Source organism: Rissa tridactyla, chromosome 21 (genome assembly GCF_028500815.1).
Source record: "Rissa tridactyla isolate bRisTri1 chromosome 21, bRisTri1.patW.cur.20221130, whole genome shotgun sequence".
Taxonomy (NCBI): Eukaryota; Metazoa; Chordata; class Aves; order Charadriiformes; family Laridae; genus Rissa; species Rissa tridactyla.
Window position 1 is genome coordinate 860,946 of NC_071486.1, and position 25,186 is coordinate 886,131.

Consider the following 25,186-nt stretch of genomic DNA (forward strand, 5'->3'; position numbering starts at 1 on the left):
GGAGATCACCCAGTCCCACCCCCTGCCAGAGCAGGGTCACCCAGAGCAGGTGGCACAGGAACGCGTCCAGGCGGGTTTGGGATGTCTCCGGAGACGGAGACTCCCCCACCTCTCTGGGCAGCCTGTGCCAGGGCTCTGCCACCCTCAGGGTAAAGAAGTTCCTCCTCATGTTGAGGTGGAACTTCCCATGGTCAAGTTTGTGCCCGTTGCCCCTTGTCCTGTCCCGGGGCACCGCTGAGAAGAGCCTGGCCCCATCCTCCTGACACCCACCATTTAAGGAATGGCCGAGGTCGAGCTGCCGGTGGCCTGGGGAAACGGATGGACCGGGCTCTGTGTCTCTTCCAGCCCTGGTTTCTAGGGGTTTGTATTCATTTTATGAAAAACAAAACTATAACAGGCAATGGAAGTAAACACTGGTTTCCAGTTCAGCGGTTTGAAGTGGTTTGCTGCCTACAGAGTTTCTCCCTGCTCTTCCCCATCACTTCCCGCGGCCGCTCGTTCCCATCCCACGGCACCTCCCTGTCTGCTGTGCCAACGCGCTGGGTTTTGTGGCTGTGCCATGAGCTGACCCAAATTAAAGGTGTCCTCTTTCTCCTTCTCCCTTCACCCCGTTTACAGTCCAGGCTGATGCCCTGCTCTGGTGCAACCTCAAGCTGTCCTCTGACCTTCTGGCCCCCCTGCCCCGCGCCAGGCAGTGGTTTCCGAAGCTGAGCCATCCCAAGGGATTGCTCCCTGGCTGCTTCACCAGCTCCTGCAAAGGCACCATCACCGACCAGGCGGCGGAGGGTCGAAATGGGAGTTTTAAATGAGGCTGTAGCGTGACATCATGTGCTCCTTTCTGCATCGTCCACGACCATTCAGACCCTTCAGCAGTTAACAGACTCCCTGCTACGGTTTCGGCTCGGATCAATTCGCTCTGTCCCTGGGAAGGGAGGAGAGCTGAAGAAGAAAAGTTTAGCCACGGGGACACAAGCCACTTACCCCACGGTCACAGCATGTGCCTGACCCACATATTTACACACCCAGATGTAGCCAGCGGCAGGAGCATCGTCTGGCTACTGAGGCACAGCAGGGAACATCTAACCTCTGCCGCCCTAAGAATGCCTAGAAGTTCCCGATGTGCTTCCAGATACGGACATTTACAGGGGAAAACTCAAAAAGCAGAGAACAAACAGAACTCCGGCAGATTTCTTGCCAAATCCCCATCTAAGGAACATGACGCTTGAGAAACAACCGGTGATAAACAAGCCAGGGTGCTGCGGAACACACGCTGAGGTCAATTGCCTTAAAGTTCACGTTTCAGTATCCCGTGTTTTTTGTTGGCTACCGGGAGAGGAGGTAATCGTTTCCGCAAATACTGCGGAACTAGTCAGCAATCCAGAAATTAGATAGAAAATGTCCTGAGACGAGTTATTTGACCCCATTTCAATTTATGCAGCATCATTTTGATCACAACTAGAACGAGTCCAAGGCACTCAATGGAAACCCGGGAAGATAAAGTTTCCTGGAGAAACGTTTTCATGGCGCTCGTCATTCTCGAACGCGTTTGCAGCGGCAGCGCAGCGAGGCACATCATTCACACAGGCCTCCCTAACCCGGGAATAAACCCGCTACCCTGAATACCTGAAACAGGATTAAACCTGTTCCAAAAGCGCTCGCGGAGGGAAAACTGACAGTCAGGCCCATTTAGATTCAAAACCCCACAAGGCTGTGATCCGAGCGGGCGTTTCTACCAACCTCTCAGCACTGCTGGACATCTCTCACCAATTAAAAGAAGTCTGCTTTGGTCTTATTACCAGACCTCTACGATTTTATACCATTATTTATGCATTAATGTCCAAACTGCGCTGGTTGTATCTGCATGCCAAGCACCTGCAGCTCAGGCGGCTAACATTTTTGTGCGTTAGCTTTTTTTTTTTCCCTTTAAGATTTGCTTTGGATTCCAGACGTACATGTCCATGTCAAGAGTCGCACCCAGATGAGCTGCGCTGGCTGCGGTGGCAATCGCTGCTCGAGCGGCCGCGGGCTCCATGTGGATGCTCGCTACCAGAGACGGCAATTTGGAAACCGTTGTTTTTTACGCTCGAGTATCACTACGGAGTGACTCGGTGAAAACATATGGCCCATAAAAGGTGATGCTCCTGCCTCCCGTGTTCCGCTTAGCGTGGCTCCTTCGGACACTCCAACAAAAGGCAGAATAAAATCAATCAGTGCGGACCACTGTGTACCCTTAAAACTTTATTGCTGAGCCCTTACTGACAAAAATTCCGCTGGAAAGCTCAAGTAGTAAGCGCTGAAGGTGGCTTAACGAGGGAAAAAGCCTTGTAGTGAAACCGTGAACGTGGCCAGAACAAGAATTATGTAGAGTCCCTGGAGGAGCGAGTTACAACCTCCAAGTGATGGCAGCCAGAGGGACGCAGACGCTGCTGAAGGAACAGCACGCACGCTCGCTGGCGAGGGCTTTCAGTTGCGATGGTCTGTTTACATCGGATGGCAAGACAAGAAGGAGCAGTCCGTAAAAGAAAGGAAGGTCGACTGACAAAGAGGTGGGAAACAACCGAAAAGCTGCAACCACAACGCGAGCAGGAGGCCGGGAGCGCGCATCCTCCTCGGCCTTCCTTCTCCTGCCTAACCCACACCCCATGGAGGAACACCAGGGTTACGAAGTACCATCACCACCAGACGGATGAGCCTAAACACAGACTACGGGGTATTTCATATGAAAAAAAACACCAAACAACTGGCCCAGCGTAAATAGAATTTAAAAAAAAAAGAAAAAAAAAAAAGAAAAAAGAAAATTCGGTCCTTGCTTTCAGCCTCATCCTTCCAATCCTGCCCTTTCTTTGCTGACCCAGGCACACCAGGTCCCACCCCACGGGCTGCCTGCTACACCCTTGGAACTGACTACAAATAGCGTTTTTGTGAGGAAGAGAAACCGTAAGCTAAAACAGTACGGTGCAAAACTTGTGATAAAAAGGTAGCCACAAAACCAGAAGCTTTTGCCAGTTAACAGGATGATCTGAATTGATTTCCAAGGGAATTTCAGTTTCCACTTTCCAGCAACCCCCTCCTCAAAGCAACTGAAACAGTGGAGCTAGAAACCCTTACCCTGCGTGATTTAACAGGACTTACTTGGCTATTTCTGTGCTGGTGACTGTAATTCTGGGCTCCTCTGTTGTGACACAAGAAATTACGATCACAATGTTGTGACCCAGAGCTGCGTCCAGCTCCGGAGTCCTCAGGGCAGGAGAGACACGGAGCTGTTGGAGCGGGGCCAGAGGAGGCCCCGGAGATGCCGGGAGGGCTAGAGCCCCTCTGCTGCGGGGACAGGCTGAGAGAGCTGGGGGGGTTCAGCCTGGAGAAGAGAAGGCTCCGGGGAGACCTTCCAGCCCCTTCCAGTCCCTAAAGGGGCTCCAGGAAAGCTGGGGAGGGACTCTGGAGCTGGGAGGGGAGCCATGGGACGAGGGGGAAGGGTTTTACACTCAAAAAGGGGAGCTTTAGATGAGATATTGGGAAGAAATTCTTTGCTGTGAGGGTGGTGAGGCCCTGGCCCAGGTTGCCCAGAGAAGCTGTGGCTGCCCCATCCCTGGAGGGGTTCAAGGCCAGGTTGGACGGGGCTTGGAGCAACCTGGGCTGGTGGGAGGTGTCCCTGCCCAGGGCAGGGGGTGGCGCTGAGTGGGCTTTAAGGTCCCTTCCAACCCAAACCATTCTGTGATTCTATGAAATTAAGTATTTTAGCTTGTGGAGGCTGAGGGGCAATAGGACAGTGCCGGCCTTGCCCACGGAGGTGGGGACACCCCAACGCCCCGCTCCCACCAGAAGCTCCTCTCCTGCCTCCTGCTCCCGCGCCCTCTTCGAGAGTATCGCCTTCCTTCTGATGGGTATGAGCTCACTTCTCGGCTGTGCGTTTGGGGACATCCCATCGATTAAAGGTGGAAAAATCCCCATGCGACACCACTGCAACACCCAAGGAGGGATGGCAGCAGCAGCAGGACGAGCGCAGCAGGGAATGCCATAGGAAACCGCTTTGCAACCGGCATCTGAATGCAGCTGTTTGGCACCGGTACCTTAATAAGTAAAACCTTCTTTGCTTTGTCTGGTTCTCTAAGAGGTTTTTTTCCAGCTCCTGCCTGCTCATGTGTTTTCGCACCCCTGCTCAGCTGGGAACATTTAGAGTCCCCAGGTCTGCTGGTCTCAATCCCGACTGGATGGGCAGATGAAAGACTCCAGGATATCGCATTCCGACCTGGTTTATGAAGGCTGGTGGCACCCTGCGGCCAGGGCTGCTCTTACTGCGGGCACGGGGGGGAATCCACGCATGGGACAAATCCACAGAAAACCGCACTGCATTATTGCTCTTGCTCATGGCAGAATGACTTTGTTTTGGAGAAAGAGTTAACCCAGATACTTTGGTTTAGCCTGAAGTAAATCCTTCCCTAATTAGCCTTTTAGGGCACGGGCTATTTCCATAACCCAGGCAGCACAGGACGGTTTCCCACACTGACTCCCGAGTCGCTGCTGCTGCACTCCCGGCCTGGCTTCTCCCACTCCCATGCTCGAGAGCCACGGCTGGTACCACCGCCACTACTGCAAGAACCACCAAGATTTCCGTGCTCCCATTTGTTTGCTTTCACCAAAATCCCATTGCCACCAGCGGCTCTCCTCCAGGTCCTCCTGTTCCCACCTGGCACCTTTCTGTACCCACCCCAGAGCTCCCACCACCCCCTCCAACGCCCACGGGGACACCCAAGTGCCCACAGTCCCATCTCCGCTACCGACAGAGAAAACCAGCATCTCCCGGGAGCATGCACCAGCGCAGACGGGCACACACCATGCAAGCGAAGGCAGCAGCCACAGCCCCGGCGAGATGTTTGTCACCGGTTTATACGCCTAGATGCGTTAGTGGGGGAAAATGAGTCAGTCTGTGTACACTGAACATGACTGATTGTAAAAAACTTGGATTTTGAAAGAAATGGAAACCTTTTCAGCTTTCCTCTATGACCAGGAACACTTTGGAAAGGTTCCCCACCTGCTGTCGAGCCGGCTGTCAATACTGTGGCCGTGCACCGAGGAGCCGTAAGCCCAGCTGCACGACCTGATGAAGAAAGTCCATGGAAGCACACAGGGGGTGGTTTCAGATTATCTAAACCCTCCCCAGAGACACCCCGATTGCAGGTGGGAAGAAAGAAGACTCGTGCTCCTGGGTTACATGGCCCAGGGGCAACCAGCAGCCACAAAAGCCATCGAGGCTGACATTCCCGAGGCCAGGGACTGCTTCCATTAATCCACGGCAGCGGGTTAAAACCCTTTTTCCATATTCCGGGCAATGCTTTTTCCAGTCCAAGATCTGACACTTCAAAAGGAGCAGACAATGCATATCTGATTTGAGCAAACACCAGCGCTCAGATTAATTTAATGCTTACATCTAAAATTAGCCTGCCTTTTTAAAACTAATTCCTCCAGGCTTTGACTCCGGCATGATAATATTTCCTGATGGCGAAGAGACTGCCCGTCCAACGACACGGACTGGGGAGTTCGGCGATAGCCTTCCACACGCCTGCGGAGCTGGGGGCAATACTGTTAGGAAATGTTCCCAGCTTCCAAACCCCTCGGGAGCTGGGGACACCAGCTCCGGCGTGGGGAGGAGGAACTACGCTTGCCTCCTGCTACAGGTGGTTTTCTTCGTTTTTTTCTTCTTGTTGACATTATTACGCCATACCACAGGTCAGCACAGGGTGAAAGCTGGCTACAGCAAACCTCCAGTGTCAAAGCGCTCATGGAAAGAGTGCAGTTTAACAAGCTGGTCAGGTTTTGCTTCATTTTCACTGGGGAGGTTTTCTTCCAGCAAGAGCCCACCGGGAGAGTGACGTTTCCGTGAAACAGGGGGGAAACTGCCCTCCCAGCATCTCCCCGCCGCCATCACTGCAAAGAACCCCACCGCAGGGCTCCCGCGGCTCGCTTAAGAACCTGTTGCCGCAGAGGCACCTTCCCGAGTTTCATTTAAACCATCCTCCTTCCCAAAGCGAACCACAGACACGGGCTGCGCGGGGCAGACGACAACCCACCACCACCACCGGCCCCTGCCGGCGGCACGTGCCTGGCAGGTCTCCGTGCGATACAGAAAGGAAAAGGCTGCTTACTCTGAGTGTCTTTGCGAGCGGGGAAGGAGAGGACGGGGGAGAATCTGACTGAGCCTTCCTGCTGCGAGTGTATTCTTTACTCCTGCTGTACAAGGACGACATGGCCTCGCGGGCTGGGCGGCTTTGAGAAGCAACACAAGTCTTGCTCTCCCGTCGCTGGGCAGGTCCTTCTTCCAAGGTCAGAACAAACTAATTAAACTATTCACAGCTCTGGTAATTAAACCCTGCTGTTTAGGGTGTATAATTTTAGGCATTAATCTGCTGCAGGGAGAGCTGAGGTTCCACAACGCTTCTTGTCCGAGGAGAAGAGGAGAAAGCGCGAAGGGCTGGCCGTGCTCCGGCGCCGGGCGCTGCTCCGTGCCAGCCTCACCGCCCCGGCCCCGGCCCCGCTCCTCCCAAAAAGGACATTTCCAGAGCGATCTGCCCCCAAAACTGCAGCAGGCAAAAACTGCCAGCTCAAGAGAGCAAGCTGGAAAACCGGCTGGGTTTATCTAGAGATGGAGCTTTTGCCAAAAAAAAAAAGAAAAAAAAGAAAAAAAAGAAAAAAAAAAAAGAAAACCAAAACCTGTTTTACTCCGGAGCGCTGCCGCGAGCTCTCTGCCGTCACTGCGCGGAGCTGCACGCTTTAAGTGAAACGCGAAAGCATAAATCAGGAACAAGCGCTGGTTTGGAAAGGGGCAGTCCAGATGAAGTTGTGTTTTGTTCGTCCTCCTCCTCCTCCTCCTCCTCCTCCCGTTACCCCAGCGCAGCTTCTCCCCGCCGCTGCCTTCTGACATTCCAGATCCTGACTCGCTCCGCCAGGAATGCTGGAGGGCGGCCAGCAGCAGCGATTCACTTTCAGCTTGGGATTTGGGCTGCCACTTGTAGGGAAAAAAAGGGGGGAAAAAGGGAAAAAAAAAAAGAAGAAAAGGGGCGGGGGGAAGAAAAGAAAATAACTCCCAAGGTCCCAAGGCCCGTCGGGCTGCGAGCGGGAGGTCAGAGGCGAATCGACGGCACTTTGCGAAGCTTAAATTCCAGCACGCGCTTTGCGGCTGCGACAAAAGGGGATATTTTAAAGGACACGGAGCGGTTTGTACCATGAATGGGAGGCCACACTCGTGCAGCACAACAGGATTTTTGTTGTTTGCTCAGAAGCCTGTTTGGAGCCGCGAGAAGGCGACGCGGAGCTTGTGTAATGCACACTCATTCAAACGAGGGTTTGGGCGCGAGGAGGAGGAGGGGAGAGGAGCCGGGAGGGAAGGAGGAAGGGTGGGGAGAGCGTGTGCCTCTCACCAAACCTCCAGCCAGCTCTCTGCCGGGCTGTGCTGCTGCCGCGCAGCTGAGCTCCCGGGAAAGTCGCTCCGCAGGGTCTCGGAGACGGCAACGTTGTCCACTGCAAAGGCAAGTGGGTGCCCCTCACGCCCCGTCTAAGCGAGCCCACGGGATGGTCGTTTGAAAAACGCCCTCAAACACCCAGCGGCTGCTCTGATCTCATACACTACATACAACCGTAAGGTTGCAAGTCCACGTTATTCTTTGCCGGAAAGGCAGCAGCCCGGGTACCTGCGCTGGACCCGTTCCAGCGAGGCAGCGTTAAGAGAGCAGCACCACCCCGAAGGCCGTGTCCTCGGTCAGAGTCACCCACACCCGCCCCAACCCGCGGCTGACCGACTCGCTGGGTGCCTGGAGTTAAGCTACCTGCTCCACTCCACAGGCTGCCTTACCACAAAACATTGTCTACAAGAAAATCTATACAAAAACATTTTAAAAGTATTACTACCCTTGGATATAGAATCACAGAATCATAGGGTTGGAAGGGACCTCTGGAGATCATCTAGTCCAACCCCCATAGACTGATATGGGTGGGAAGGGACCTTAAAGATCATCTTACTCCACCCCCTGCCCTGGGCAGGGACACCTCCCACCAGCCCAGGTTGCTCCAAGCCCCGTCCAACCTGGCCTTGAACCCCTCCAGGGATGGGGCAGCCACAGCTGCTCTGGGCGACCTGGGCCAGTCCCTCACCACCCTCACAGCAAAGAATTTCTTCCTCAGATCTCATCTCAATCTCCCCTCTTTCGGTTTGAAGCCATTCCCCCTTGTCCTATTCACTACACCCCCCTCTCCAGCTTTCTTGTAGGCACCATTCCCATACTGGGAAGCTGCTCCAAGCCTTCTCTTCTCCAGGCTGAACACCCCCAGCCCCCTCGGCCTGAGAGATCTCTCTCTGTTGGGCTGAAATGTTGCCCCTTTTGTGCACATCGTTTGGCAGCCATGTAATTTTACTGACACACCTAGCTGGGGAAGGGTGCTCGGCACAGCGGCTGCATTGGTATCTCCTGCCATCCAGCATCTCCCTGGTCCAGGGGCGATGCGACATCGCTGTGTGCCCACGGCAGGAGGGAAACGGGGCGGCCGGATTGTCCTTCTCTAGGAAAGTCACTTCGAGATTAGGTTTCTGCTTGATGCCTCATCACGAGGCAGGAGGGGGTTCATTATTCACTGAGTGCAGGAGCCAGGGGGGGGGTGGGACGAAGTTTGGCGAGGTCTAATTCTGCCTGGCGGTATTTCTGCATTCCCTTTTAAAGGTATGGAGACGAAGTGCAGACACGCGCGGCAGGGACAGGCACCCCGCTGCGCAAGGCGGCTGTGGCAGGACCCGGATCTTTCAAGCCTCCATCTGTTGCGCTCATCACCCCGCTCCTCACCCCTCGGGCCGCAGCCCGACCCCGCCGTGCAGCGACGAGGAGGCAATTCAGGCATTTTAAAGGCATATTTATAGAACTCGCGCGCACGGCTCACCCTTTCGCACTAGGCTCAGTTTCTGGGGTTTCAAAACAGTAAGTGAAACCGGATTAACCCGTGTGGCCACCGGCTGCAGTGTCTCAATCGCAATTCCAAGGCGGACAAAGCCCGGCTTAGTCACCAAGGTGGAGTTAAACAGCTCGAAATTGCAGGGTTTTTGCTTCCCCTCCCATCCAGTCCCCAACGAACCATTGCCGCATCCCTCCACCGTCACGTGTCTGCCGAGGAGGGGCAGGAACGCTCCAAAATCAACATCTCGGTACAGAACTCGCAGCCCGAGCCTCGAACCAAAACAAAACCTGAGCTTTCTATTCCCGACTAATTAAAAGTTAATTAGTCATCCAGTGCAGATGCCTCACAGATTGACAAAACGCATCTTGGTGGACAATAACTCATTTTAAAGAGAAGGGGTGGCACGAGAACTAGTATCCTTATTAGCCAGGAGACAGACAGCAGAATGAGACGCAATATGGCAAAACACGCTGGGATTCGTCATTAGTTCAACAAAGGTGCCTAATTTACGGTTCCTTTCTGCCGTTTTGTATGGTTTACTTCCAAGTATTCCCCCGTGTAAGCATGAAACCCGACTCTTTGCAGCGCTTTTGTGCCCCCATCCCGATGTTCCTAACACTGGAGGTCGTGGGTTGGATCTGACCGTTCGTGTCCGTGAGGGATGCTCCCTCAGGAAGGACCCGCACCGGCCGGTGCTGGAGCTGTGGTGCCGGGCGCTTTGCTGAGGAATATTTATTTATAGGGCTGCCAGGGAAGACACACAAAAACCCCCCGTCTTCCACGAGCATTTGCACAACCCCTGGGCACAAACCCCTGCAACTGCCCAGACTGGAAACCTCACGCTGCAGCGTATTTCCAGGCAAAATCACCCAAAAGCTTCTTCTCATCTTTGAGCACAGCAGCCCAATGGTACTGTAGTACCGTGTATTTCTTTATATTTATAAGAAATAGTACATTTTCTGTACTTAGAGCTATGGTCTTGACTATGATCACTCTTTTCGGACACCTTTCCTTTTCCTTTCAGATGACTGTCTTCTCCATCCCTTTGGTAATGACTCCTGCGTTTGTACCCAGTTTTTTTAATTAGAGGGGAGGATCCGTACCCAAGAAAATGATGAAGCCCTGAGCTAAATACCTGCGGGGAAAAATACAAACACTCCTTTTATCTGCGTTGAAAATCTTCACCTACAGAATGTGACATGGAAGCATGTAAATGGAAGCAGCGCCGTAACTTTCCAACCTGCAGTAGCCAAAAACGGGAAGCAAAGCTGGGAGCAAAAGCCAGGGGTGCAGAGTGACGCTCACGGGTGATGCGAGCCCACGGCACGTTCTCTGGGAGTGCAGAGGAGAAGGAAGGGAGAAGCCCTCTCGGGAGACCAGAATTCTAATAAAACTTGAAGGATGAGGGAGAGGAGTTGGTATTTTTGGAACAAATTATCCCCAAACTATCTCCTCAAAGTCATAGCTGTCGTTTCCCACATCAGGTTTACCACATGCCCTTCTACACCACCGCATTCCTTCCCATCCAGCTGACTCCTGCTATTCCCAGCCAAACCTCCCTATCTCCAGGCGCAGGCACACACTGAAGAGCCCGTTGGCATCTCCAGCTCCACAAGGCTCAGCTGATAGAGGGGCTGAGCTGAGGACACGAACTGGGGCCACACCGTACTGGGATGCTCTCCACACCGCAGACCTTCTCGCAGGGCCTCCTTGGCTACAACTGTGAAACTACACACAGCCAGGGACCACCCCTGCCCACCAGCACCCAACCCCACACACCACCCGGCTGCTGGAAGGTCTCTGGCATTGTCTCGTCCTTGGCCAACCAACGGTCTTCCACACACAACGTGGGTGCTCTCGGGGACCGTTCCCAACAGGCGCCTTGGGCACTGCCACAGCGACGCGGAGGGTGAGAGGGCTCGGTAACACGGAGGAGCCTCCCCTGCCAGCCAGCCCCGGTGCCAGAGACCAGTGAGGGAGGGACGCTGGGACCACCATGGTTGGGATGCCTTTGAGGATGGGGTCTCACTGGGGACACAGCCCTTACTGCGACCAAGTCGTGCCAGAACAGCGGGGCTGTACTGAGGGGACACACCATGCGAATTATAACCCAACAGGAGGAGCAGGAGGAGTGAGAGGCAGGGGCTCGGAGAAGCCTGGTCTGGTGGGAGGTGTCCCTGCCCAGGGCAGGGGGGTGGAACGAGATGACCTTTAAGGTCCCTTCCGACCAAACCATTCGATGATCCTATGTTTTCCTTTGAACCTATCGCTGAGACCATTTTGCTCACTTGTCTTTGAGAAGCATTTCTTTGGGAACCTCCCCCAATCGCCTAACGCAACCCCAGACACCGCTGGTGCCTCCTTCCACGCAGCTCAGCTGTTCGCAATTCAATTCAAACACAAGCGCACAGCCCTCGCTGGGGATTCCCCACCCGCAGGAGGAGAGCGTGCTGTTTGTGTGTCCTGGAGAGGGGACAGCAAAGGGCCACCAAGACGCTGAGAGGACTGGAACATCTCTCTGATGAAGACAGGCTGAGGGATTTGGATCTCTTCAGTCTGGAAAAAAGACGGCTGAGGGGGGATCTTATCAACGCTGATAAATACTGAAAGGGGGGGTGTCAGGAGGATGGGGCCAGGCTCTTCTCAGTGGTGCCCAGGGACAGGACAAGGGGCAACGGGCACAAACTTGACCATGGGAAGTTCCACCTCAACATGAGGAGGAACTTCTTTACCCTGAGGGTGGCAGAGCCCTGGCACAAGCTGCCCAGAGAGGTGGGGGAGTCTCCGTCTCTGGAGACATCCCAAACCCGCCTGGACGCGTTCCTGTGCCACCTGCTCTGGGTGACCCTGCTCTGGCAGGGGGTTGGATGGGATGATCTCCAGAGGTCCCTTCCAACCCCTGCCAGTCTGGGATTCTGTGTGATTCTGTGAGTCATGGTCCAGTGCAGGGAAACACCGAAATATGTAATTCATACTTTATGCCATACTTAAATCAAATCTAAAGCCACATTCGTTCGCATGACACTCCTCTGGAGAAACAGAGCGAAATAAACTACCCTGGTAGTTGTTTCCAAGAGCCAGGCTACAAAGCCATTGTATGCCCACAAAACAATTGTTCTGGGCCTAGAGTAGTTCTGTGTCAAATCCAGAGAAACTTAATTTAAACACCAAAAATCCATTAACTATTGAACTATTGATGTGGGCTATAGAGAGCAGAGGCAGGATTAGATTTCCTATGGCTTTTATGTTACTGGATTGGCATACAAAACTGAAACCCACAGTGTAAGAGCACTGTACCTCCCCTTTGTAATGACATTTATACCGGGGGCAAAGTTTACTAAACCCTGTGGTTCCCTTCACCGCAGAATGTCCTATATTTGTGATTATTTAAGCCCTAAATAACGCGCAGTCTTTGCGCACACTATATGATACCACTGCGTTGTACCTGGAAGAGTTTCTTACTTGCCTTGCCCTTGTCTTCCGATACGTCCGAGTCAGACACGGGTGTCGTTATTTGCAAAGAAAAAGCCCTTGATGAGTCTGAGGTTGGGTCTGACAAGCCAGAAATCCTGTTTCGTCTGAGCCCGCAGGGCTGCACGGCCGCAGGAAAGGCTGCGGTACCGGGATCCCCGCACCTCCGGTACCCGCGCACCTTCCTCTGGGTGGGATCCCGCAGTAAAAAGTCTGCAGAGTATTACCAAACAATTTGGAAAGGAATTCACCCGTGAAGACAAGGCTGAGTCTTGTTAACCCTCCCGCTCTCACGCCTTGACTCGCTGCGCCCATTGCTTTTTGGGCAAAGAAATTCCGCCGGTTCTGCAGAGCCCTGTTGAGTCCCGCGCACGGGGAGCTGCTCTGGGGTTAGCGGCACTGCCACTTAACCCAGCAGGCGTGAGGAAAAGCCGGTCTTTAACAGCTGTAATAACAAATCTGCTTTTTTTTGGGTACAGGTGATTCTCCGTTACCGGTGAGGTGTGATCCCATGCGCAGGCGCACGGTGAGAAGGCAGAGGGCTGAGGCGCCGCTGCCGCCGCTACGTGGGACGGCTCAGGGCCAAACCTGCAGCAGCTGCACTCGCCGTCACGCTCAGCCCGCTGTTATTTCGGATAATGAAAAGTCGACTGAAAATACACGCCGTACAAAACCCGCTTTAAAACGCTAAATAAATCACCTTAAAATTATATGCAAGCTTTAACAGGTTCAATTATAGCTTCGCAGGGTTTATTTAGAAGTGGCAAAGGCAGTAACGGTTACGTTCGGCACCAGAAGGCTCGAAGGGCTGTAGAAAAGAAATTATTGGTCAGGCAATAAGCCGTGTTGTAAACGTGATGGGCAGGCACTGCAGCAGTTTGCCATAAATGGAATACAAACCGTAGAAGTGAAGAGGTTTTTCATCCGCAGCGCCCTGCCAAGGATTCCCAGGAGCAGACCCGGCGCTGTGTCTCGCGGATGGGAAGCCGAAGGAAGGGATCTTCCCCCCTCCGAACACACAGGCAGCAGCCGACAGTCTGCACCTGCGCCCACAGCATCACACCCCCACCGCGTTTTACTCCCAGCGCTATCATCCCTCCACCGCCTTTTATTCCCATCACTAAATTTATCAGAAAAAGGCCGGGAGCTCCCCCCGCCAGGCAGACCCGGGTTAGTGTTACGCAGCAGAAGCAGATAATTGTAGTGTGGGCTGAGAACAGCACATTTTAAACGTAAAACCTCAGAATTCTTTTCTTTTCGCTTTCTTATAAACATAGGAAATAAAAAGCAGGAGTGCAGAGAGTTTACAAAGCGCCAATCTCGGCACAGAAACACCATTTTAGCACCTGTCGGTGTCAAATCATGCAGGCGGGAGAAAAGTCTTCCAGCAGTTCTGTGGAGCAGAACTGAGTTTTTGGGAGAACAGGTAAGGCACCTCCAACGCTCAAATGCAGCGTTTATAACCGGAGGAGAAGTGGGGTGTTCACTGACTCCTTTGGGGACCCCACTGACTGCAGGGGCTGAGAACTCAATTTAAAGAGGGGACTGGAGCAGAGGGGCACGGATTTCGTTACCTCGAGCGCATCATCTCCAGAAGGGACGGGAGCGAGAGGGTGCGGAGATGGATGGCAGTGGCAGCAATAACCAGCAACGATAAACCGATGCTGCAGCGGCAGACTCCCGTTGGAGGGAGACAGATGTGGCCGTGACGGCTTTGCCAAAAATAAACCTCTCCGGGACCACAGATTTGATTCCATTCAAGGCTGTAACTGCAGCCACGGTTACAAACGCGGAGGCCTGGGGCGACGCCGGCGCGGCGCGTTTTCAAGCCATAATCCTCCTGATGTCCGCACACCAGCGGGAAGACGCACGTCTACAGACGGTTTGCTTCACGTCCCCCCAAAGCCTGGCTCTGTCCTTTCCCACTCAGGCTTTTTGCCAAACTCACCACTGTGTCCCCTTCAAAAAAAGCAGCTTCAAAACAATCCGGAGAGATGCACTGCACTGTCCTCTCGGTCGAGTTCAGAGCATTGCTCACGCCAGAAATCAAGTGATTTCATCCAGTTACTACCATTAAGGATACAGTCGTGTTGGAACACAATATTTTCCAGCAGTTGCACTCTGCGAGCGCTCACCCACAGGCTCCCTCTCCCCCGACCCAGCTTCCTTAGCAAGGACGAAGAAGCCCAAACACGCGGAGTTACAAAGGAGGAATGCAGCAAAAATTTGCAAAGATATTAACGGGCCGATGTCAGGGAAACTGAGAAAGCAAACACTAATATAAGAACCAGATGTAAACACAGCGATGTCGAGCCAAGGGACTTTCCAAAATACGACACAGAGAAAGAGAAAGCTCGGGGCACTCGCAACAGAGTCATGATCCGTTTTGCTCTTGATCTAAATTCATCAGACTCTGCGTGGTCCCACCCGCCCCAGCCGCTCCACGGCCACCAAACCCTTTCCATCAGCTCGTCTGTGGAAGCAACTGGCTTGCCACAAACCAATATTCTGGTGCCACTGGCCAAACAGACGTGTAACTGCAGCCCATTGCCCTCTAACTACGTTTCAAGCCTATTTCTGGTCTTCCTTCGGCGGCAGCAGATTGTGGGGCAGAAGGTTACGTTCACTCCCAAGGATGAAATCTAGGAGCAAGGAAAAAAGGCCTATGTGTATATATATATATATTAAAAAATCCCAAACAACAACCACAACAGCGCCCAGCATTAGCTACGTGCTTGATACCTGCTATAATGAGAAACCAAAACGCGCCGAGGTGTGAATTAAACCAAAGCTGGTGGGAAATTTCTGCCAGGAAGGAGTTTTACAACTTCAAAGATTCTCCATCTTGAGCCACCGAATAATGAAGTGGCTTCTGCCAGATAACATTACTTCTAGCAGGGAAACTCCATGTCCAACAGCACAAAACTAATGACGACTTTCCAAATGTGAGGCTTTTTCTGAAGAAAAGCATGTGGGAGGATAAAAACCCAGAACAAAAAGTGACCTTTTAAAGACAAGGGGGACAGACACCGTCACCGCACTTGAATCACTGGAGCGCAGTTTTTCCTACAGTGGTAGTTTCCAAAGGATATTTTATCGCCAGGGAATTTGACTTCAGTTTTCCAAACAACTTTAGATTACTCTTCAATTCCTTTTTAGCCGTCTGGCAATACAGCTTCTGCTTTTCACTCCTTCTGGCCGAATCTGGGAGATAAATCGTTTACTACCTAAACACGGGACTGCACCGTTCTGCGCGGTACGTCCGGGCGCCAGGGACTGCGGGTGTCGCGGGGGCTGCGCATCTGCTGAAGCCATCTCCTACCGCCCGTGCACCATCCTCCCGGTCCCGAATGCTGACAGCCGCGTCAAGACGCCGCGGCCATCAGGGGCTCTCCCCAGATACCTCCTGCTGGATGCAGGAATTTCAATCCAGCAGATCAGGTTTTTTTTGGAGGATGTCTTCAGCCACACCAGGAGAGCCAGCCTGCCCGCAGCCCGCTGGATGACTGACAACGACGTCCCATCGCCAGCTCCCAGAGGGGCAGAGAACCTGCTATAAGGAGTTCAGCAGTTGGAGATATTTTCCCTTTTCGTAATTTTGAGCGTGTCACGATGAGATAGAGTTTGACAGTTTCAAACAAAAATTGACACGATGCTCCCTTACATGGATGCACAAAGATATGCTGTTAACCTTTTAGAAGTCAAGAATTATAAACACAATTAGACAGAAAACAATAGTTAAGAGTTGTTCTGTCTTCGGGATGTGATCCAGGGAGTGACGCTGCTCCTCAGGCTCGCAGCCCCGCTGACCGCGACCAGTCCCGTCCCTGTCCCCTGGAGCGGCTGCGCTGGAGGTGGAGAGATGCACACGCACGGCACCCATCCTGCTGCCACCCTGTCCATCACCCTGCTCCCAGTTCCTTCTGGGAAGAAAGCATGTAGGCAAAGGGACAGGACCCTGGGATGAAATGGGATAACTCGAACCCTCCCAGCAATGCCAGCAGAAGCCAAGGTATCTGCTGGGTATGGGACGCATTGCGAAGCTCAGCTCCAGCACCGCAGCAGAGATTACTCCTGACAACTGAGAAAGATCAGTCACCTCGGACCAGACCGAAATTCCGAGAGCAATTTCCTGAACAAGAAGTTAAAGCATAAAGTTACCTTAAATAGTTACGAGTCTATGACCTTGTAAATCTTTCCTGGAGGACTCGCCATTTCGCTTCATCTTCTGGGGACTCGCAGATGGGATTTTAGCTGGTTTTGTGTTACTCATCTCCATCGTGGACGCTGCTTCACATTACACCTTCCCAATTCAGCAGCTCGCTGAATTAGAGGAATTAACCTGAACGCATGTAACCCTGTAGCCCTCGGAGCCAACGTGCATTGCTTGGCTTTAAGCACAAACAATGTGTTTTCCCAGAGCTGTAAATAGGAACCGGGCAGCCAGGCCGATGGCTTAAATGCTGGATCAACAGGGATGGCAGACAGCAAGTCTGCTGCCCTTCTCAAAACACTACGGTTAAGAAAAGCCAGCGGGAGCGTCTAAGGCCAGAGAACTCACGAGACAAATCATCTGTGCAGATGCGAAAATTTTTCGGAGAAATATTTGCAGAACGAATTTACATTTCTATAGTGTCTTCCCCCTCCACCTCCCGAAGAAGCCAGGGCACTACGCACACAATAAAACCGTTCTTCGCAATATTTAAAGTTCTCTGGCAAAGCCTTAGCTCATGCTCTTGCAGCAATTTTCTGCTATTTTAGACTCAATTTTATATTGCTTGTTGTACACATATTAAAGATCTCCCTTCCTCGCAGCAGACACAGCCCATTATAGCATTTTGTTTATAAACAGGACTAAATGGAGCCAATCTCTCACAGGCCCACTTTACATATAATTAAACGCTCTATAATTTAACTCCAGTCACGCAAGTGACGCACAGAACCACCTACGTTACCCTGGCCATGGGCCAGGCGGCTTCCCTCCCGCGTCAGGCTGCATCCCTGCTAAAGTCAATATTCCAGGGTAAAACCAGGGAAAAATACTTGCATCCTCGGTCCCCCAAAGGGACCCCGGGCTCGAAGCAATACGGCACAGGAGGAACAGCACCACACAGCGCTATTTCCGTGAAAAGATTTTACTTTCTTATCAGCCAGCAAGAAGTTCACCTATTTCGTTCCCTTTTATAAGTCAACTTTCCCTTGTATCTCAGCAAACAGCGCTGCCCAGGAAGACATACCTTACCATATTAGGCAATCTGCGTCCCGAAAGTGGAGGGCTCGGAGACTTCCTCAGCTGGAATGGAGAGGCCACGGCACGGCTGCAGCCTGCGCAGCACCGCGCTCCACCGGGACACGGGGCCATAAACCAGTGGGATCGAGGGGGTTGCTAGGACTCCTGTGGCTCCCAGTGGAATCACAGAATGGTTTGGGTGGGAAGGGACCTTAAAGATCATCCAGTGGCACCCCCTGCCCTGGGCAGGGACACCTCCCGCCAGCCCAGGTTGCTCCAAGCCCCGTCCAACCTGGCCTTGAACCCCTCCAGGGATGGGGCAGCCACAGCTTCTCTGGGCAACCTGGGCCAGGGGCTCACCACCCTCACAGCAAAGAGTTTCTTCCCGATATCTCATCTAAATCTCCCCTCTTTCCGTTTGAAGCCATTCCCCCCCGTCCCATGGCTCCCCTCCCAGCTCCAGAGTCCCTCCCCAGCTTTCCTGGAGCCCCTTTAGGGACTGGAAGGGGCTGGAAGGTCTCCCCGGAGCCTTCTCTTCTCCAGGCTGAACCCCCCCAGCTCTCTCAGCCTGTCCCCACAGCAGAGGGGCTCCAGCCCTCCCAGCATCTCCGGGGCCTCCTCTGGCCCCGCTCCAACAGCTCCGTCTCCTTCTGCTGTTGGTGCCCCAGCGCTGGAGGCAGCGCTGCAGGGGGGTCTCACGGAGCGGAGCAGGGGGCAGAATCCCCCCCTCGCCCTGCTGCCCACGCTGCTGGGGATGCAGCCCAGGCTGCGGGGGGTTTCTGGGCTGCCAGCGCACATTGCCGCGGTGTGTGGAGCTTCTCCTCCACCAGCACTCCCAAGTTCTTCTCCTCAGGGCTGCTCTCCAGCCATTTTCTGCCCAGCCTGGATTTGTGTCCGGGACTGCCATGAGCCAGGTGCAGGACTTTGCACTTGGCCAATACGCACGGTCTGGCTACGAAAGGCAAGTCACAAAACACTAATTAAAAATACTTTGGATCTTTTAGCTGTTTATCAAATCCATCTTTTAAAAAAAGGCAAACCGCATGATTACAAAAGCTAAACTGGCAGTCTCTGGGGAAGATAAAATGCCACTAAAAGCAACAGTAGAGGTGAGCAATAGAACATACCAAAATCAGGACTCCTAAGTTATAACTCTACAACAGCTATAACATTAAGACATTTAGTTTGCATAAGGAATTTTCCAGTTCACTGGTCTTCCCTTAGAATTCATGGAATCAAGCTTAAAAATTCAGCCCTTCTAAGGCAGAGATTTAGTTTTTATTAGTATCCAGTTGCATCTGGTGATTTCATGGGAACAGTACAATTAGGCAGAACATGTAATATTTACAGAACAGAGCGGGCTTGAACGGTGTTTTGCAGAATTTAAAATACTATTTAAATTTAAAATACTTGGGTTTCGTAAATGAAAGCACAGGGAGACAAGAATGGAGCCTACTTAATACAGTTACTGTGACTGCAATCCATAATCACACGTTTCGGTGTTATTCCTGCACAGGAGTTAATTCCATTAAAGTGTCTGGGTTTTATACTGTGCTATACAGACTGTCCTAGAGGAAGTTCACGAGAACAGATGTTTTCTTTGACACTTTTACTGCCCAGAAATTGTGACTTTACCCAGACGACACTCAGAGTGTTCCCCTGTATTTCAAGCTTTCCCTTGATGAACCATCTAACACTCAGGTGAGGCGCATTTGTAATGCCACTAAAGAGAAATGCAAGGAGATAAAATTCTTTAAATGATTACAAACATTTTTCTACTTCTGTTACTATGATATGTCATTTAAAATACTCTTCCAAATATGTTCCCAGTTTCTCCTGCTGTGTAATAGCAACGGCAGAAGTCAGGTGTAAGTCAATGGCAGAAGAGCCAGGGATGAGGGAAACCCTCTCCAAAACGTAACATCATAGACCCACAGAATGGTTTGGGTGAGAAGGGACCTTAAAGCCCAGCCAGTGCCACCCCCTGCCCTGGGCAGGGACACCTCCCACCAGCCCAGGTTGCTCCAAGCCCCGTCCAACCTGGCCTTGAACCCCTCCAGGGATGGGGCAGCCACAGCTTCTCTGGGCAACCTGGGCCAGGGGCTCACTCCCCTCACAGCCAAGAATTTCTGCCTCACATCTCATCTAAATCTCCCCTCTTTCCGTTTAAAACCCTTCCCCCTTGTCCCGTGGCTCCCCTCCCTGCTCCAGAGTCCCTCCCCAGCTTTCCTGGAGCCCCTTTAGGGACTGGAAGGGGCTGGAAGGTCTCCCTGGAGCCTTCTCTTCTCCGGGCTGAACCCCCCCAGCTCTCTCAGCCTGTCCCCACAGCAGAGGGGCTCCAGCCCTCCCAGCATCTCCGGGGCCTCCTCCGGCCCCGCTCCAACAGCTCCGTGTCCTTCTGCTGTTGGTGCCCCAGGGCTGGAGGCAGCACTGCAGGGGGGGTCTCGGACCATTATAACACCGGATTATTCTCTTCAGTCTTCAGCGTTATCTTTCAATCGCCGCATCCCAAACCAGACCCACTGACTGGCGTCTGCACTGGCTGCGCTGTACCCACACTGCATGGCCCCACCACGGCTCAATTCCTGCTGATGTTTCATGGTCCGTGGCTTGCAGGGGCTCCCAATGGCAGCCTACCCACCCTGCTCAGCCTGGGCCTGACACGGTCCTTCGGACTCTTGCTATTTTTACTTTCTGAGAAACAGAGACTAGACTGTGGCCAAGCTTTTTTCCCCAGCTCTGGTTTGAGCTCAGGACTCCCCAGACCGAACAAATCCTTCCCAGCGGAACCAGGCAACGCGCTCTCCTAAAGCTGCTTCCCCGGAGGCTTTTTCCAGCTGAAGTCCTTGTGCCCTTAAACATTTATTCCACAATAAAACTTTGTCTGCTCTTCCAACTTTCCACAACGCATCCAAGCAGGCTGCATCCCAAGGAGAGCGGGGGGGTCGGTAGCAGAGCACATGAAGGTTCCTGACACATCCCATTACGAGACTGCTCGCAGTTGCCCAAAACTCCGCCAAAGCCTCTGGGCTGGTTTCCCACGCTGGTGCTCATAAGCTTCAGCCAGAAGAATTCATCCACTTCTGAGGCTTAGAACAACATGTATTCGCTCCTTTTTTTTTTTTTTTCCAAAAACTGCATTTACCTTTCCTTCGCTAAACTCCAGTGTTGCGGAGTTTGGAGGGAATTGGAGTAGGGCTTGGAAATGAAAATCTGCCTAATATCAGCCAAGATATAAACACTGCAGGCAAAAAAGAACCGCTCGCCTAAAATCCGGAAAGTCTTTGGGGATCTGCAACTAAAACGGGACGCTTCAGAGCGTTCAAATTCACATGTCTGATGGTGGCACCTGCCATGCTAGAATTATTATTGATGAATTAATGATTATTAATTGTACCAGGAGCTGCTCCGTGATTCTTGCCAAACTGACGGTCAGTCCGCAGGGCAGAAACCTCTCTGATTTGGATGTAAAATAAACCAGGGAAAACTGATCAAAGCGACATGATGCTGGAGGCACGCAGTAAAGAAAACGAACTGGAAACTGGATGAAAACAAGAGGACTGGGAGAATGGGAAAAACAGCGCCAGAGTGGAAGGAGAGTCCAAAGCAGGGTCTAACGTACATCAGGTGCGTAAGAAAAACGGGGGACTGTTCCCACAAAGCACGTGCACAAAGGGACCAAGGGGACTGAAGGGAAGGTGCTCTGCTGTTAGATGGGAACCCTCAAGGAAGTTACGGGAAGTATAAGACAAAAGAATTGCTTGCCAATTATTTGTGGAAAACCAGAATCGCTAATTGTAAGAGACTGGGTGACCCCGAATTTTTGGTCAGGAACGTCTGGTGGGTTCTTATGCAGTGCAGCTCGCCCTTAGCGAGAGCGGTGAGGACTGCGCTCAACAGTTTTCAGCAGTTTCAGGACTGGACTCCAGGAGGCCTCCAAACCTGCAGCCTCAGATACTCTTTTGTCTTAATTTAGCTAATGTGGGACAGCTTCCCAGAACAAGACATTCCCAGCAAGTCCAAAACACGACTGCTGGAAACAAGGTGTCCCTATTATTATTGTTATTAGAAAAGTCGTGGCAGTCTGGTGAAGTTCCCGCTGACTGGAAAAGGGGAAACAGAACCCCCATTTTCAAAAAGGGAAACAAGGAAGACCCGGGGAACTACAGGCCGGTCCGTCTCACCTCTGTGCCCGGCAAGATCATGGAGCAGATCCTCGTGGAAACTCTGCTAAGGCACATGGAAAAGAAGGAGGTGACTGGTGACAGCCAACATGGCTTCATTAATGGCAAATCGTGCCTGGCAAATTTAGTAACCTTCTATGAGTGCGTTACAGCATCGGTGGATAAGGGGAGAGCAACCGACGTTGCTACCTGGACTTGTGCAAAGCGTTTGACACTGTCCTGCACAACATCCTGGTCTCTAAATTGGAAAGGCGTGGATTTGATGGATGGACCACTCGGTGGATAAGGAACTGGCTGGATGGCCGCACGCAAAGGGTTGCGGTCAATGGCTCAATGTCCAAGTGGAAACCGGTGATGAGTGGTGTTCTTCAGGGGTCAGTACTGGGACCAGTGCTGTTTAACATCTTTGTCGGTGACATGGACAGCAGGGCTGAGTGGACACTAGGCAAGTTTGCTGACGCCACCAAGCTGTATAGCGCAGTCGACACACTGGAGGGAGGGGATGCCATCCAGAGGGACCTGGACAGGCTGGAGAGGTGGGCTCATGCCAATCTCATGAAGTTCAAGCAGGCCAAGTGCAAGGACCTGCATGTGGGTTGGGGCAATCCCAAGCCCAAATCCAGGCTGGGAGATGAAGGGATGGAGAGCAGCCCTGAGGAGAAGAACTTGGAAGTGCTGGTGGAGGAGAAGCTCCACACACCCCGGCAATGTGCGCTGGCAGCCCAGAAACCCCCCGCAGCCTGGGCTGCATCCCCAGCAGCGTGGGCAGCAGGGCGAGGGGGGGATTCTGCCCCTCTGCTCCGCTCTGTGAGACCCCCCTGCAGTGCTGCCTCCAGCGCTGGGGCACCAACAGCAGAAGGACATGAAGCTGTTGGAGCGGGGCCAGAAGAGGCCACAGAGATGATCAAAGGGCTGGAGCCCCTCTACCGGGAGGACAGGCTGAGAGAGCTGGGGGGGTTCAGCCCGGAGAAGAGAAGGCTCCGGGGAGACCTTCCAGCCCCTTCCAGTCCCTAAAGGGGCCCTACAAGAGAGCTCGAGAGGGACTTTTTACAAGTGCATGTAGTGATAGGACAAGGGGTAACAGTTTTAAACTGGAAAAGTGTAGATTTAGATTGGATATCAGGAAGAAATATTTCACTATAAGGGTGGTGAGGGACTGGCCCAGGTTGCCCAGAGAAGCTGTGGCTGCCCCATCCCTGGAGGGGTTCAAGGCCAGGTTGGACGGGGCTTGGAGCAACCTGGGCTGGTGGGAGGTGTCCCTGCCCAGGGCAGGGGGTGCCACTGGATGATCCTTAAGGTCTCTTCCCACCCAAACCATTCTGTGATTCTGTGATTCCACTGGGAGCCACAGGAGTCCTAGCAACCCCCTCGATCCCACTGGTTTATGGCCCCGTGTCCCGGTGGAGCGCGGTGCTGCGCAGGCTGCAGCCGTGCCGTGGCCTCTCCATTCCAGCTGAGGAAGGCTCCGAGCCCTCCACTTTCGGGACATTACTTTTTACACATTACAAAATATCCCTCCTTCACTCTTACTGTGAGATGGCAGACATGTCAAATCGATTTTGAGGACAATAATGGCTGAATCCTTCCTGCAGGGTTAAGTGGAAGATTTAACAAAGCTGCGTACCGCTATGAACAGAAACTGCTGTGGGAAGAGCTGGGCTACTCGAAGCAGGTGGTGCTTCCCCGGGAAGGAATATCCTGCTTTTCACGTTCCAAAGTAAGCACTGGGAAAGCAAAACCTGGCACCGACAGATAAGCACATGCTAAAAGCCATCCCAGCACCGCATGAGTCTCTGCTCCTCACAAGGCTCACCATGACTTTGCCCCATTTTGACCATGTATGGCAGAAAGAAAAACAAAATATACTCTGAAGAGTGTTACTGAAGATTTTCATGAAAAAACCAGTCAACTTTTCAATAAAATGATGCTTCAATCGCTCTGTTGAATTGCAAAGTATGTGGAAAGCCTACCGTAAGTTCAACGTTTGCTGGCAAAGATTAAACGTCACATGAGCCGGCTGACCCCTATGCAACTTTAAATTTGCTATTTTTCCCGGCTCTTGCACATCATGCTTTAATAGTTTGGAAATGTATCTGGCTTTTGCATTGTCTGAGTAAGTCACGGCGTCAGGCTCAAATGTGTTTTAGCCAAAGACAGACAAAACCAAAAGAAACCAAGGCAATTTGGAAGGACTCAATAATTATTACAAAGGAAAGAAAGGGCCTCGAAGGATAATGAGACTATTGCAAGAACAGGGCAACAACGAACAATCTCTGATGTGGTGCTTGCCAAGACCATTTCCCGCACGAAAACAAATCCAGGAGGCGACAAAAGCGCAGATTTTAGACATACAAAACATACTGTCCACAACAACAGCGTCAGGACGATTCTGAGACAGAAGGTCACGCACCTTCCTGGAGACACCTGACAGCCGCGGTCCCCCGCCAGCGCAGCTCCTGACAGCGCTCTCGGCAAGGCCCTCACCCCTGCTCCCGCTCCCGTCCCTCCAGGTTTGAGAACTACCCAGGCAGCTCCCAAAGAGCCAGCTTGTGAACTCAGGCCACTCTGTGGCTATTCTTTCTCTTTCAGACGAGAAATCAGTAAGCAATTTGCCACTCACAACCACCGCCCAGCTCGTATCAGCTCCGGAACACAGCCTGAACCTCTTGTATCAACAAAAGCAAAGGCATAGAAGACTTCTTGCCAGCATCGCTCAAGAGTGAAGCACCAACTATTCAGACTGATGTTTTCACTTACCCGAGTTTCCTTCACCTCCTCATTTCCATCAACTTCATCATCATCCTAGGATGAAAAGCAAACAATATAATCAGGCAGTCTTGGAGACAACAGAATTTTATCACAGGAAGACAATGTATCGCTTAGGATTTGATGCTAAAGCTAAGACCAAGCCTTTCCAAAGAAATGCCAGTCTGGGTGCTTTGGGCTGAGAATCAGGTAAGGTTTGGTAACCTAATGGCCATTTAGAAGATCTTGGTACTGGGGACAGAATTACTCTCCTGAGATGGCCACTGCAATTTGGATGCTCCTGAAGAGTCAAGTAGGAGGAGCAACACTCCTTCATAGACTTAGGGAACAAACACGACATGTGGGAAGGCTGCATACCTGAAATGTTGACATCATATTGACTTTCAAAGAATATTACACAGAATCCCAGAATGGTGGGGGTGGGAAGGGACCTCTGGAGATCACCCAGTCCCACCCCCTGCCAGAGCAGGGTCACCCAGAGCAGGTGGCACAGGAACGCGTCCAGGCGGGTTTGGGATGTCTCCAGAGACGGAGACTCCCCCACCTCTCTGGGCAGCCTGTGCCAGGGCTCTGCCACCCTCACAGCAAAGAAGTTCCTCCT

General features: G+C 52.4%; 1 protein-coding gene across 8 annotated transcripts in view; it reads right to left on the reverse strand.

The window, feature by feature from the left end:
• Positions 1-25,186, reverse strand: part of PPP1R12B (protein phosphatase 1 regulatory subunit 12B) — a 135,052-nt gene that overhangs the window by 24,744 nt on the left and 85,122 nt on the right. For 7 of the 8 annotated variants that reach the window (XM_054181443.1, XM_054181441.1, XM_054181440.1 and 4 more), the window contains one exon: positions 24,577-24,621. In XM_054181443.1, coding sequence (XP_054037418.1) covers positions 24,577-24,621 — 45 coding nt within the window. Of the gene's footprint in view, positions 1-6,140; positions 6,778-24,576; positions 24,622-25,186 lie in introns of those variants that run through there. The other variant, XM_054181444.1, reaches the window with a different exon arrangement.